We start from the raw sequence: 16,445 nt of genomic DNA, 5'->3' as shown, positions 1-16,445 counted from the left end.
TGTACACGAAAGAGCAATACTTTATAACAAATTTCATTAAAAACACTTGACACATGGATTTGAATTCTATAATTCTATAGTAATGCCGAAAAGACATCCTTTTAGAAAGGCATGGCATGGCATGTCACGTTCAAGCTGATGAAAGAAACTTTGCGGCCCTATGTATATCATCTATAATCACTAATCTATGAAACATGATCAAGAACAAAAAGTAAGTAAATAACTACTCGGTGCCGCTTTCCGCGGGTTTTGAGCCCCAATACCTCGACGGTGTATGGGGGAGGTTAAGATGTAGGCAGACCTTACCTCTACCTAAGTAGAGAGGCTGCTTCCAGTTTCTACCTAAATGGTAGAAAAGGCCCTCCAACCTTTGCATGGGATGAGGATAGAACCCATGACCTCTGTATCAAAAGGCAAGGGTGTTTACCACTGATCCAACCATGCTGTTGGTAAACATGATCAAGAACGTTACTACAAAATTTAGAAAGCCAGTATGAGAAGAAAAAAAAAGGACTTAGCTACATAGATCTTGAAGCATGCTGAGCCTTGGCCGTTTCCTTCAACACAGCACCCACAATCGCAGCCTGCTCAAGACATTCAGCTTTATGCAAAGAATCCATCAGCACAACACAAGTATTCGGATACACATGACACCCTTTCAATCTAGTTTCCTCGAATAACGAATAAGCTTCTATAGCCCTATTTGATGCACTTAATCCTTCAATCATAGTATTATAACAAGCTGAGTCTGGAATACCTCCACCTTTTATAAACCTGTCAAAAAGACGAGTAGCCTCTAACACATTACCAGCCCTTGCAAGCCCACAAATCATTGTAGTATAAGTAATCACATTCGGTTGCAGCCCTAGCTTCTGCATCTCTTGCCAAAACACAAATGCTTTATTGAACTTTCTGACTCTACATAGCCCATTTATGATTATACTATAAGTAATGGCATTTGGTGTACACTTCAAATCGTTCATAGAGTTAAAGCATACTAAGGCTTCATCAATTTCCTCTGCTTTCACTAGCGCATCAAGCATGCAATTCCATGTGTATACATTCGGTGTCAACCCTGTCTGCATCAACTCTTCCATAATTAAATATGCTTCGTCAATTCTACCTACTTTCCCAAACCCGTCAACTAGACTACTATACACAACTACATTTAACTGAACACCTTTACATTTAGCTTCTTCAAAAAGCATGTAAGCTTCATCAAGCCGGTCAATTTTCGCAAGCCCGTCAATAACTGACCCGTAAGTAACTACAGTAGGTGGATGTCCCTTTACCTTCATTTCTTCCAAAAGCTGGTAAGCTTTGTTTACTTGACCAGTTTTGCAAAATCCATCGATAACTGTGTTATAAGCAAGAGTATCCATAACACATCCTTGTTTCTTCATTTCATTGAATAACTTATTGGTTTCACGGGCAAAACCTGCTTTTATTAATCCGTGAATTAGTATCGAGTAGCTTCTAGCATCCGGTACAACACCGTAATTCTTGATTTCTTCAAATACAGCTCGACCTTTATCCGTTTCACCAGCTTTAAAAACACAATCCATGTACGTATTTAAAAGGGTCAGATCTGGAACAATTCCACCACGAACCATTTGTTTATAAATCTTATGACCATCTTCCTTTCTTCCTAACTTAAAAAAGCTTCTAATGAGAGACGTGTAGACAACAGCGTTTGGAGTCACACCAGCTTCCAACATTCGCTCATATAGTTTGTAAGCATCATCAACTCTGTTGTGTCTACCTAATCCCTCTATAAGAGAGCAATAAGTGTAATCAGTTGGGGGGCAAACTTTATGATCTATATTTTCAAATATCGAGCATGCTTCATCAAGTTGTTGAAACTTGCACAGTCGATCAATCATTATGTTCACGGTTAAGATATTAGGATATAAACCGGCTTCTTTCATGGATTCTTGTATCTTTAAAGCAACGTCAAGCTTACGAGCCTTGCAAAGATTATCTATAAGAATATTATATGTGGATAGATTAGGTGTCGCATCTTTTTTCATATCCTCAAATAACTGCAAAGCTTCATCTACTTTCCCTTTCTTTCCAAGACAAGTTAGAATGCAGTTGTATGCGACCACACTTGGAATTGAACCCTTTAGTTTTTGCCTCTCGAGTAATTGAAAAGCTTCATCAAATTTTCCGGCCATTCCATAACCCATGATCATGGTGTTATAAGCGTACGCACATGGGACTTTCTTGTGACGCTCCATTTCATCAAATAGATCAATTGCTTCACTAAGTTTATTAGCTTTGCAGAGAACACCTATCATGCTAGTATATGTGACATCATCGGGCATGATACCATGAGCTCGCATTTCATGAAAGAATTTCCAAGCCATGTCCACCTTTCCCGCCTTACCAAAACAGTCTATACAGACATTATACAGAACAATATCACCGTCAACAGATTTGCTTCTCATTTCATCCAATAAAGAAAGAGCAGCATCTACCCGACCCTCTCTGGCAAATACACGGATTAAAGTCGTGAATAGATGCACATGTACTTCATAACCGAGATCCTGCATCTGGTGAAAAAGTGTGAGAATGAGATCAGGTTCATGAACTGTAGAAAGAGCTCCTATCAGAGTTGTGTAAGCTGAGAATGCAGGCCGAAACTTAAACCTTCTCATTAGTTGAATCATATCATAAGCTTCTTTTAGTTTATGACTTTTAACACAGCTTACAACTAACTCAATACATGCTGTATTAGACGGACCAAAACCCGCAAGACTCATTTCTTCAAAAACTTGCTGAATCTGGTCAAACTTCTTACTTATTGCCATCACCATGAGAAGGGAATTGTATGCTTCAGGACAATGTGGTTGATTGGTTTTCCTCTCGGCCCATTTAAAATAGTTTACCGCAAGATTCACATCCTTTAACTTCCTTAAAACAGAAATGACAAGATCACTCTGTGCACTTTCATTGCAGTTAGACAATGCATTCTCTAACGGCGTCCCCCATTGACCACCCTCTAAAATCTGGCACACAGAATCAACTACTTTCCTTCTTTCCTCTAATCTTATAATATGTTCTTGATCACTTCCACCAATAGAAGAAACAGAAACAGATCTTCTATGGAGATCAAGTGGCCCATTATATGAGCATAGTAACTTCACACACAGATCGGCAATGTCAAAGCACTTTGAACTATTGTGGCATAACTTACCTGCAGTAAGGCATCAATAGTGTTTAGATCAATCCAAAGAGATACTCCTCCATCAAAAATAAAGTTCTACTTTTCTTTCATAATTTGTCACACAATAAGTTGTCTGCTCCCAGTAGTAATATATTTTAGTGTTACTATTCCACCCTTAATACTTTCTTTCACGAAACTTGTCTGAATATATATGCAAATAAAATAGTAAAATCACCATGTAACTATTCTCCGACGCAAAGACTATGACTTTCAAAAATTGTTTGTCTTCTTCATTGTCAAGACTTATTCAGGAGGAAGTATAGCAATAAGGAGCATTAGGGCTTTTGGGGTCGCTTATTTAAAAAGTTCTAATTTTTGTTAGATAAAACTATACCTCGGCCGGTAACAAGAGCTCTCATCCTTGAATTCAGTTGCTTCTACATATCCTCCTCTACAATAGTCTGATTCCAATTCCAAGCACTCATGATACTAGAACTGTTAACAAATAATATACAAGATATATATATATATATATATATATATTATGCACAATAAACATTCCCAACTTACAAAAAAAAAAATATATAATTGTACAATTATACACCATCATAATCATAACTACCATAAAAAGAAATCTACATTCGACTTAAACATTTTCACAATGTAGCAATACAGAATCAGCATTTCACAAGTATATAAGGTTCCCAATAAATGCAGGCAAAAGTTTAAAAAAAAAAAAAAAACTCCAATTTGACAGCTTAAAATACCTAAAACTTCAAAATTGTTTCAAAAATAGGGAACTTTCACTCCCAAATTTGTCAAAATCTGAACTTTTACTCCTAAATATGTTAAAGATTTAAACTTTCATTTCTATTGATAAACAACATATGGTATTCACATTGAAAAATTCAATTTTGGGCTATTGATAAAACAATAAGTATATGGTATTCACATTTCTTGACAAAAAACTAATCATAAAAAAATAATTTATAAAGAATACAAATTAAGATTAGTTATTACTAGCTAGAAATATCCCAAAAAGTAAACATAGACAAAGCTTCGTGCTTTTTGCCAAAATAACAACTTTTTAATCAAGAAACTTAAAAATGAAAAAAGCTTACATGGGCTTGTTAGTCAGGTGATGAAATTGAGATTTGAAATGGCCGGGAAATTTGGTGGTGGTGATTTAGCTACGGCGGAGGTCAAGAAATCCGGTGGTCGTTTGTGGTGGTTGTGATTTTGTATCCAAAGAGTGTTATGGAGATTGGGCTGAAAAAATGTTTTGTGGGGTTTAGGGTTCAAGTGTTGGCAAGGTAGACTCAAAAGCCCACTTTGGGTCCAAAGGCTTGTTTGGCTATCAAAAACAAATTTTAACTCAAACATTTAAAAAACAACAACAACAACAACATCCTTTATTTATTATTTATGTAAATGTTAAAAGTTACTATACATGATATGGCAGAATTACTTCCTTTTTTTTTAAATATCCTTTTTAATTCATTAATTTAATTATCTTCACTAATATACTTAAATATCGTTAATGAAATAAATTACACCATCAGTCTCTCGACTCTTAAAATAATTACACTAACCATTATATCAATTGCATTTACTACAATAGCCTACATTACTCATTGTTGTTGCATCGCTCACCACTGCATTACCGACATCACTGTTGTATTTGTGTGGCCACCATGTTAGTTGCACGAAAAACGTGTATGTAAAACGTGTCTACATTTGTTAAACTCATATTTTTCATAATGTGGTCTTGTAGCCACAAGTCAAGTTCACTCACTTAATGACTTAAAGTATCAGATTTGAAATCCTCTATATAAATATTTTGAAGGTAATTAGAGTCAGTAAAAGTGGAGATATTTTGATTATAACACCTATACGTGACTTAAAAAATTTTGACATTATCGGGTAACTTGAACAAGAAAACCTCGTTTGTATATCGTATGAGATTATGTTTTGTGTGATATATATTTCAGTTGTCTTGTTGAGATCGTTGGATGTATGGTTTGTTAAGCTTGTGTAGAGTTGAAAGTGTGTAGAACTTCATTCAAACCAAACATTAGTTGGGGCATCAACATATCATATTGGAACGTATCAATGATCTAGTTCTCTTTTGTAATATATAGAAGATGATCTATTACTGCTTTCATCTAGTTTGGTGCTCGTTCCTAATTATATTTAAAAGAGTTACCATCTTTTATACAATCTTGGCTTGTTATAGTTTTCAAAACGAAAATAATAAGCAAAATGAGACAAGATGTAATTTATTCGTAAATTTTTAAATCACATTTGTGGTTGATTTACCACTAAATGTGTTGGATTAAGTGTAAATTTTAATTGTTTTTTTAATTTTAATATATCCTCGCAATTAAAGTTTTAAGTATATTCTAGATTGTGTAATTAGTTGTATTTCTAGAATATTTACTCTTTTGACTGCTAGTATTTTGCTAGCCCAGTCCTTATTACTTAATTAAGTTTTTGCCGTCTAAAAAAAAAGTGTAAATTTTAATTAGATTGTGGGCTTCCGGTTACAATTATCTTTGAACTTTGATCTATTTGGTTTTGATCTAATTCCAAACCGATGAACACATTAGAAAATGCTTTTATAATAATAATAATAATAACAATAACAATAATAATAATAATAATAATAAAGTTCTATAAATTACGTCTATGAATTTTTAATAAGATGATTAGGTTAATTTTCTAATGGATGGCACTCCATTATAAGCCTGCTGATATGAAAACTAAAGTCCGAATATTGCAACAAACTTGTAAGTTGTCATTGTATTAGGAAAGACAAAGACATGTTATGATTCAAAAACTTTAACCAAAGTAAAAGAAATAGTCATGATAACATCATTATTATAGCAATAGCCTCTTTTTGGTATTAAAGAACTGTATATGTTTTTGGGGAAATATTTCATTTATACTTTTGAATTTGTTGTGGTCCATAAGTTGTTCCATTTCACATCATTTTCCATATAGATATAGAAAAAATTCATCAAGATCGATATGCATATTTATCAGCAAACATAAAATATATAATTTTGATTTATTTAAACGTTAAATGTATTATGAAAAATCCTCTTACCCATGACCTGGAGTCATGGGTGGTATATTTTTCGTGAATGAACTTACAAATTTTCAAACGCTAACTTTCAAAACCAAAAGAAAATTAACATTTGTTACAAGCAACCAACACTACACCCTCGATCAACTTATCACGTTAATTGACGAATAGAAATAACTAAAACATGTTAAGCCAACTAATCATCCGTGATGCTTACAACCCGCCTACCCCGATACCCGTGACCCCACCTATTACAATTACGAATAGACTAGATGAGCTCATCCACCATTCGCTATCAAATTACCATTTTGTATCACCAGTTAGATTTACGATTTGTTCATTATAAGGCAAGAACTAACGACATTTCGTTAGTGGGGCCTAAAGTATAATTAAAACCAACTCCCTTTGGTATAGCCAATTGATCATATCGGTATACATGTAAAAATTTCATTTTGTTACTTCTATCTCGTTCCATATTAAATACATATGCTTCTATAATTTTATTTTAACTAGTTAATCAACCCGGGTTTAACCCGGACATGTTAATTAAAATTGTAAAACTATAAAATAAGTTAAAAGAAATTATGTAATATTTGTTTTTAAAACATTATAACTTGATATAAATCTAATAATTCAATTAAAACAATAATTATATAGTTAATAAATCAACTAAATAAAAAAAACATTTTATTTTTGATATTATATAAGAGAGATTTTTTATTCTTTAAACAAATGATTGATTTTTTTAGGCTATTTCTATATTATTTATATAGATATGTCATCAAAATTAAATAAAAAGAATTTTTAAGTGAAATATGATTTTGCCACATCAACAACTTTCTAATAATACCTATAAAAAAACAATCTTGTTTTATTATATATAGAGATATAGAGATTTGTCACAGATTAAATTATCAGCTTACCATTCAATCTTTAATCCATTTTCTACAAAATTAAAATCGTGTAAGTGGGTGCAAAAATAATGCATGAAAGTAAGATAGAACTCCAATGGTTAAAATGTCATCCAATATGTTGACTAAGTTTAAAATGTTTTCATTGGAGGTTGAAAATGCCCACCAATATGTCCCTAACAGAGTGTTGATGGGATATTGCCATATTGGTTACATGAGCCCATAGGCTTTTTCTTTTTTCTTTTTTATGAGTTTATATATTTAAAAAATGTTTTAAAAAATGTTGAGTTTATATATTTAAAATTTTTTCACTTTAGTATAAATGATGATGATTGTTATGAGAAAAATAAATTTCATTATGTTAGATTGTAGGAAAAGTGAGTTCATTGTAAAAGGCCTAAATCATTACATTTTTCGAAACTCATTTTATGTTTTAAAGTGAAATATACTATATTTACTTATTTAGTTACTAGACTAAATTTGCAAAAATCATTATCATACGAACACACTTAAATTATACTTAATAATACATGAGTTAATTTTAATTTCTAGTATATTGATTATCATAGATGTTATTACTGGGTGTCGAATCATTACATCTAATGCTTTTTGTTTTTAAAAAAATATAAGTTATATGTTTGGTAAAAGCAAATGCTAAATTCACGACCATTTATTATTTAAAAAACGTCAAAACATTTTATTTTTAATATTTTTGAAGAAAAACATTTCTGAATTTACAATTTACTCATTTTTATTATTAAAATAACGATAAAAATGTTCGGTGACATAGACTTTTTAAATGTAGCGAATTGATTCAATATTTGTCACATAGGTTGTTTTTTTCATCTTTCTTTCGTGTTTACCCGATTTTAACATATATCCTAGTCATATTTTTAGGTTATGTTTAGGTGTTCATGCTTTAGTCCTTTCCATAGATATTATCATATTGATATTAAAAATTGAAACAAATACTTTTCAAAAAAAATTGAAACAAATCACAAAAAAAAAAAAGGAAGTTATAAAGAAAAAAAGGGTACAAATACAGTCGTCATACAATATAGGTGCCTAGTCTCATGCATACTCATTATTTTGCATTGAAGCTTCCATGGCACCCAAGAGAAAAAAGGTAAAAACTTTTTATCTTTTCTTTCATTCCTTTTAACTTGGTTTAATATTTATGATGACTCTTGTAGCCGGGTTCGGGCCGAATGGATGCTGCTCTTGATCAAATGAGCAACAACTATGGTTTCTCAAGGCCACTTGTGAGGAAAACTGTCACAAAACTTCTCAAGGTTTTGATTCTTATTTAAACTAGATAGTATGATATTTGATTTTATTATTAATCTGTATATTTGGATTTTAGTTAACTTTAAGAGGGTTTGGTTTGTTTTTTGTTAGTTTTATAATTTTACTTAGGTTTGAGGTGGAACAAGTTGAGAGAAAACAGAGAAGTGTTAGTTGAATAGTGAAAAGGGATGAAGTCGGGTATGGGTATGGTTGTCTACATTCTACCTAACCCTATAGCGGGAGTGGGTGTCTTTGTTATTGTGAAAGGGGGGTAAATAACTAAATATTGGATATGCAATAGATGTTGAGTTTTATATTGACATCAAAACTTTATTGTCAGAAGAACTTTTCTTAAGTTTTTTTTCTTTTTTTTTTTTATGAAAAAAGAAAAACAAGTATGCAGTGCAAATCTACAAATATTTACAAGTTGTGCATAATAGGACTAGAATCCCATGACCTTTTGGTTGATGGTTACCTCACATATCTCTAAGCCGAGACGCTTAGGTAATTTTTCTAAGTTCTTCTGAATATAACGTTTATAGTTAGCAAAGTATAATATACTTCTTTTCTGAAATCTTCATTTTGTACTATATGATTTACTACTTTTTTGGTCACTAGGGTCACTTTACGTGGTCAGAACATTACGTTTACTTGGCTCTCAATTCTTAATACAACTCAACTGCCGTTTTATAGTCGATAAATAACACATTGATCCTTCACATATATACTATAAGATTGAAATTTTATGAATGCTATTTTCTAAAACATAAATGTGGATCTATATTTGGTTCAATTATTGAACCATAAGATTGAAATTGCTTTTTTATGCAATGTACTCATTATTACATTTCAGTTGTATGGGGAAGAATGGATATTTATTGAAGACAATGGGTACAGGATCCTCATTGATGTCATTCTTGAAGAGCAAGAGACTTCAGAAGCAAACAATCAATCGAAGGTACAATTGTGAATGCTGGAGGTGACAAAATGGGTCAACTTAGGATGTGTTTGATCTCAGACTGGTTAAATGGGAAAACTTTAAAAATTAGGTAAAAAGGAAATGTACTATAAAACGATATGTTTCAACGCCCGCCTGTTTGAGCGGTTACCCAACTTGTTTGACCCGGCCGTCGCCCATATTGCCAGCTCTAATATATGCCGCAGCTAGACATTTCTTTTGTAGCTTTTCTCTTTTAGTTTCTATATCCAACATCAAAGGTCAAATGGACTATGTTCAACATTCAACTGAGAATAGCAATACAATAAATATGTTGATGCCAATGTCAATGCCAAATTTGAGTATGATTTTGACAAAGCTGACCTTATAAGTCAACATATATCTCTAATCTTTTTGCCATGATTTTTGTTATGCAGGATGAATCATCACTACATGATAACCCTGGAAAGGAAATGGTCACGGAAGATCATTCGAATGAAGTAGCTGCTGAAGGTGCATCATCGACCAACAATAAAAAGTCAAATGAAAAACTCCACCTTCCCATAGAAGGTACAGTTTGACTTCTGGAATCGATCATAATACTTTTCAACCTTGAAACGAGTATAAATTCTTTAGGTATTTTAAAAAAGATCTCAGAGCTACATTGTCGGTTTCCATTTTTTTTACATTAATCTATGTGGCTGGCTGCAACCAGATATTAATTATGTTGAAATGTAACTCTTCAAAAGATCCACATTAAACTTGTGTTCAAAGTTAGAATAATTGACTAGAAAAGTAGTTTCTATTACCTTGTACTTAATATTCTGAAAACCAATAATTTTACAGGAGTGTCTAATGCAAAATGTGTGGTAGATGACGTTTTGGATAAAAATGTTGCGTATTCAAAATGTTCATGTGATGCGGCTGATAAACCTGTCAATGTGCCCAATCTTAAGCACAAACCTTGTTATGGATGGATTAGTGATGATGACAGTGACAAGGAAATTGTTTTCGTAAAACTGTAACCTTCTGCATAAAGGTATGTTAGACATATTGAACGGTTACTCTCAACTACACTTATAGTCAAATTATAAAAGTTTTATCAGAAAAAGTGCCATCAGATTATTAAAATCTAGTGAAATGCCTAGCCGAGCCGTACCTTCCTAAACATGTTACAATACCCTTTTGATACCAAAACCATCACTTGTTAGTAAGGACTAGAATTGCATATAAACACTCACTATGAGCGACTCGAAGTTCTATGAAGAAACAATAATGTTATTCTTTAATGAAAAAGATAGGGATCTTGAATCAATGTACTTGACGTTACTAAATCTAAACAACTAACATACATGCAAAACTGCAAAATTATAAATGAATGATCTAATAAACATGATAATAAAAAAGATTTATTTACTTTTCAATCAGTTGATTTGTTTTTGCATTACACGACATTGCAATTTGTTATAACTTGAATGAATTTACACATCAAAGTGTGCAAGTTTTCTTCATTCTGGTGTAAATTTCTTTTTTCTTTTTTTATTTTTTCCGAAAGGTTCATTCTGGTCTAAATGATACTGATCGAAGCATTAGTCACTTGAGGAAGAACACTCAAGTTGGAAAATATGTGTTATTTTCTATGCTCTCTACCATTTTATAACTTCATAAGATTTATATCCTTTATATATTTAGAATGCTACGTATAATTTTCAAATTGCTACGTATGTTTTATGTAAGCCCTTTTTAATAAATAAATTACTTGATCCTACAGAGAAAGTTGATGTGACATTATGCTATGTTGTCCAGATTTGGGTTCAGATTGGCAAAAAGAAGCGGAATCCTGTTATTATTATTATTGATGACGAAGGCTAGTTAGGGTATATACTATCTAAATATCAGATGTGGTAAATGTACATGTTATTGGGTTTTGGTACCTTCTAAAGTCTAAGGGTTAAGTATCTGGGAGTTTATATAAGTTATGTGTTTTTTTTTTCTATCATGTGGAAGAAAGTTTAATCTGGTTCATTCTATGTCATCAACCTGCTAATCCTGTGCATTGTATGTATCCAGATATATGTGGCACCAGTATAAGCTGCCATGTAAGGATTTGATTGGTCAGATATTTATAATTCACAGGATTAGCATGTTTGCAGTTCACAAAAAAATAAAAATAAAACAGGAGTAGCAATGTAGCATGTTGATTACATACAATGGACCTATGGACCTGATTAAAGTTTTTTTTTTACAATAGGAAGAAAAAAAAAACTTAAGTTACATACACTCACATATACTTAACCCAAAGTCTAAATCTTAAATTCATATTCTTATATTAGCATAAGTACTATGGCCAATGGGGCTTGTATAACTACGAATCCTACAAGGTTAATCTATGCAAGCTATTCACCTGAACTAGAAGTAGTAAACTGGCAGGTCGAGCTAGTTGGGTAACAAGTTAAAATCACTATTTAAACGTTGAAAGTGTGGTAGTGTGCAGGTTTTTGGTTAGGTGTCCAATAAAACTTAACTTCTGGTATCAGTATAACTGCTAGGGGGCTAACGCTCGTATGGCACAGCACATATAATGAGTCCTGTAACCAAGGTTCATTTGTGCACTTTATGTTGACAAAGGCATTCACCTAGATTAGAGGTGGTAAACGGGGTGAGTCTGGTAAACTGGTAACGCGACTAATGAGTTCGGCCAGAATGAGTTAAAAAAAAGTTACGAGTCAAAAAGGCTGATTTGGGAGTTGGGACTTTGGGTTACTACTTGTCTGAAACATAGTTTTTCCAAAACACTTACTTTTTTATATGATTAAAAAGTTATTATATCAAACAATAATAATTTCTGGCGTATTATACATCCACAGTACACTTTGGATGATTTTTGACCCGTTTGTCTCGATTTTTTAAAGCAAGTTGTTTGATTTGACCCGTTAAGGATTTTGATCATAACCCACATTGGTTCAGTCATAAGTAAATGGTCGCATTTGCTAATTCTGTTTAGACAGTATCATTGTGCATTTTTCAACCAAATTTTCTAGCTTAGGGATGATCTAAGTTAGAGCAGAGTTCGACCTTATTTTACCTAAGTGGCTGAGTGACTGAGTCTAGGCTGATGAATAAATGTTGCTTGGGTTTGACACTTCAAATTGTGGCTTGACAAGCCTACAACAGTTTGGGCTTGGATTCAATTTTCCTGGGCTCGAGTCCTGGTGGATCATATAGGCCTGATTCGTTGCATATAAAATCGAGTATTCAAAGTATTGTCTTGATTTTTATGGACTCCGGCTTCTCAATAAAATTGAAATCTACAACGAAAAAGTATTTAAAAAACAAGATAACAAGAAGCTAGAATAATAGAGTAAACAAGATTTTGAGCAAAATTTGCATTTTGGTTTATTGGTGGATTTGGACTCGCTCGACGCTTCATGGATTTGTCTCGTTATGGCTCATTGAGTCCGAGCCATTTTAGACCATCCACAACAAGGATGTTCATATGAGATTTGTGGTGACATGGAGGGTGTTTGTAGGAAGAGTATTAATGTGGGTGATGACATTGGAGGATGTTCATCCTTTGGTTTGTGGAGAAAGATGAGAAAAGATGAGAAAGGATGAGGAGACATAAAGGTAGAAGACAAAAGTTATTTTGGTTGTTTATAAGAATGATAGATATATTATTATTCGAGTAAAAGATATTTGCAGGAAGGATGGATGAAAAATTGATGTAACATGTTGATCCTGAATTGATGTGGATAGTCTTAGAGTCAAAGCTTACTCATTTTTTGACAAGCAAGATTGTGAGACCTTTACTCTTGGCCATTTTTTGTTTTACAATTCATGCCTTTTCAAGAGTTTGTAACGAATTTATGATAGCAAGCTCGTTTAAGTTTTACTTTGTAGCTTATCGAATGCAATTTCCATATGTTTTTGGCTATTCCCAGGATGAACAAACTTCATGTGTATATACATATAAACTTAAACAACTTGTACTTTATTACTCCAATAATACTTTCCAAAGAGTCAAAACCAGTGACATACTTATGTGCATATCATATGTCTTGTCCATATCATATGACAATACCATGTACTCTCATTTAGGTGTTTCACATGTCATAACAACTCTTTATACGACACAAACAAAATTCATACGAGTACTAATGGAATTTATAACGGTCACACCACACCACCCCACCCCACCCCGCGAAGATGGTTTGAGACATTATATCTATCCAACAACCATATAACATCCATAACATTATCACACCATATCATAATTGTAAAATATATAATGGTCGGCTGATCGCATATTCAAAGTGCGCATCACATAAAACTTAACGTGTGTTCATGTAATCACATAGTGACAATACTGCTGTTTAAATTAAAAAACAACAACATAATGACAATACTAGTTGATCTATAAACGTTGAAGATTGTATTTAAATACTTTATTTAATTAGTGGATTGTATGAAATGGTTGTGAAGTGGTTTAATAAGTGAAAAAATATTAATTCTTTTAATATATCTCTTTCTAATAATATGATCATGACATTGCTACACTCAAAGAATGAGATTGACACAAATATTTAACGGGTTACAACTATTTAAAGTGAAAATAAAAGCAGGATTATTAGGAAATTTGTTAGGATGATATATCATTAATTTAAGAGTTAATTACAGAAATCGTCCCTGTCGTGAACCCCCACTTGCAGCTTTCGTCCTTAAGTTTAATAAATTACAGTTTCAGTCCAAAAAACTTTCCTCCGTCAACACTTTTGGTCCTGACCGTAAACATCCGTTAAAAATGAGGTCACGTGTCAGGCACGTGATGAGTAATCTCGTAATTTGGGTAAGAGTTAATTACAGATTTCGTCTCTATCATGAAACACCACTTTCAGCTTTGGTCCTTAGGTTTTAAAAATTACACTTTTAGTCCAAAGAATCTATAAGTACATAAACAAAAAATATAACTTATTTACTAGATTATCATCATCTTCATCTAATTACAACACCAAATTTATATATATTTAGAAAGATATAAACAAAAAAAACCATTTTTTTCAACAATTATTTGAAATAATTTGAGTCATCAAAAATCCATCGAACAAAACAAATATATCTTCGATCTATATCTACATGTACGTCATCAAGCTATATATATATATATATATATATATAGGGGATGAGAATACAAGGTTGTCGGGTATTTAAGCTTAGGTGTGGAACACTCACATATTGTTTTTTTAATCCATAAAAATCATGGGGGCTCATGCATTTATTCATTAAACAAGAAATAATAAAATATTAGTATGTGAGGGGTTCCACACCTAAGTCTAGGTGCCGGACAACCTTATATTCCCTTTTCCCATATATATATATATATATATATATATATATATATCCAATCTAAATCTATATCTCTTTCATTTGGGGTAACAACTCCAACACATAAAAAAAACTGGTGGTAGAAAGAGTATATGGATATAGATACGATTTTATGTATGGTGGAAAGAGAAATTTAATAGGGGTATATATTTTGCATGTATATATCGGCCATCAGTTTTTTTATGTGTGGAGTTGTTAAGAAAAATGAAAGATATATAGATTTAAATTGGATATATACATATATAGCTCGATAATGTAGATGTAGATATAGATCGAAGATATTTTTGTTTAGTTTGATGGATTTTTGATGAATCAAATTATTTCAAATAACTGTTGGGAAAATTTTTTTTTTTTATATTTTTCTAGATTTATATAAACTTGGTGTTGTACTTAGATAAAGATGATGATAATCTGGTAAATAAGTTACGTTTTTGTTTTTGTGTTTATAGATTTTTTGGACTAAAAGTATAATTATTAAAACCTAAGGACCAAAGCTGAAAGTGGTGGTTCGAGATAGGGACGAAATCTGTAATGAACTCTAAGCAAATTTACGAAATTACTCATCACGTGCCTGACACATGACCTCCTTTTTAACAGACGTTTATGGTTAGGACCAAAAGTGTTGACGGAGCAAAGTTTTTTGGACTAAAACTGTAATTTATTAAACTTAAGGACGAAAGCTGTTAGTGGGCGTTCACGACAGAGACGATTTCTGTAATTAACTCTTAATTTAATAAAATAGATGTTGTTAGTAGTATATATAGAGATTTAAATCTCTATATATAATAAAACAAGATTGTTTCATATAAGTATTTTTTTAAAAATTTTGATGTGGCAAATTCATATTTCACCTTAAATTTTTATTTATTTAATTATAATATAAAAATAAAATAGAAATAGCCCTTTACATATTTAATAAATGCATTAATCATTTATTTAAAGGAAAAAACATCTCTTTTATATAATATTACAAACAAAATATCTTTTTTTATTTACTTAATGCGGTAGTCATTTCTAGTTTAAAATTTTTTATTAGTTGATTTATTAACTATATAATTAATGTATTAGTTTTATTACTAGATTTATATCAAGTTATAATGTTTTAATAACAAACATTATATATATTTTTAATATATTTTATAATTTTAAATTTTAATTAACAAGCCCGGATTAATTAACTAATAATAATAATATAAAACTTTGAAATAGATGTTCTCAAATTCTCCTTACATTTACCTTGATAACGTTGCAAAAAAGAAACATCCAAATGACCTTGTTAACATCTGTGTTGAACCAACAACACTATGACGACTCCAACTGTATGATAGTGTCATGGTGAACACCATGACACCAACGTAAAAGGGTCACGCCTTCGTCAACACCCTTACAAGTACAAACGCTCTAACAATCGTCTATTATAAATAAATCTTAGGTCCTTCCCAATAGAGCTCATCAAGGGCTCTTCCTCAACTCATCGTGGAAGAAATTATTGGCAGCAAGCTCTTTCAAGAATCATCGTCGAAACTCATCCTTGGAAGGAACAGGGAGGAAGAGCAAGGTGGGACCTTCATGTATATATTATATATGGGTGTGTGTCGCTAAAATATATAGATATATGAGGAATAAGTTAGGAAGATGTGAGGAAGAGGTTCTTTATTGGGAGGGGGTGTT

At 32.0% G+C, this 16,445-nt stretch overlaps 2 protein-coding genes across 3 annotated transcripts; one reads left to right on the top strand and one right to left on the bottom strand.

Moving 5' to 3' along the window:
- Positions 1-422: 422 nt before the first annotated feature.
- Positions 423-4,446, bottom strand: LOC122597029 (pentatricopeptide repeat-containing protein At3g06920). 2 transcript variants are annotated; one of them, XM_043769685.1, is made up of 3 exons: positions 4,291-4,446; positions 3,564-3,664; positions 423-3,199 (listed from the first exon to the last, which is right to left on the bottom strand). In XM_043769685.1, exons 2-3 carry the CDS (start codon positions 3,586-3,588, stop codon positions 519-521), a joined length of 2,706 nt encoding a protein of 901 aa, XP_043625620.1. In that variant the 5' UTR covers positions 3,589-3,664; positions 4,291-4,446; the 3' UTR covers positions 423-518. The 2 variants fall into 2 exon arrangements, with proteins under 2 accessions (XP_043625620.1, XP_043625663.1); XM_043769728.1 differs by having other exon boundaries at positions 3,564-3,630.
- A 3,696-nt stretch (positions 4,447-8,142) lies between these two features.
- LOC122592760 (probable inactive histone-lysine N-methyltransferase SUVR1) lies at positions 8,143-11,350 on the top strand. Its single transcript, XM_043765421.1, has 6 exons — positions 8,143-8,294; positions 8,362-8,460; positions 9,309-9,413; positions 9,830-9,962; positions 10,239-10,431; positions 11,164-11,350. The coding sequence occupies exons 1-5, from the start codon at positions 8,274-8,276 to the stop codon at positions 10,415-10,417; spliced, it is 537 nt and encodes a 178-aa protein (XP_043621356.1). The 5' UTR covers positions 8,143-8,273; the 3' UTR covers positions 10,418-10,431; positions 11,164-11,350.
- Positions 11,351-16,445: the final 5,095 nt, after the last annotated feature.

Source organism: Erigeron canadensis, chromosome 1, assembly GCF_010389155.1.
Source record: "Erigeron canadensis isolate Cc75 chromosome 1, C_canadensis_v1, whole genome shotgun sequence".
Classification (NCBI taxonomy): Eukaryota; Viridiplantae; Streptophyta; class Magnoliopsida; order Asterales; family Asteraceae; genus Erigeron; species Erigeron canadensis.
This window is presented reverse-complemented; position numbering and strand designations above follow the sequence as displayed.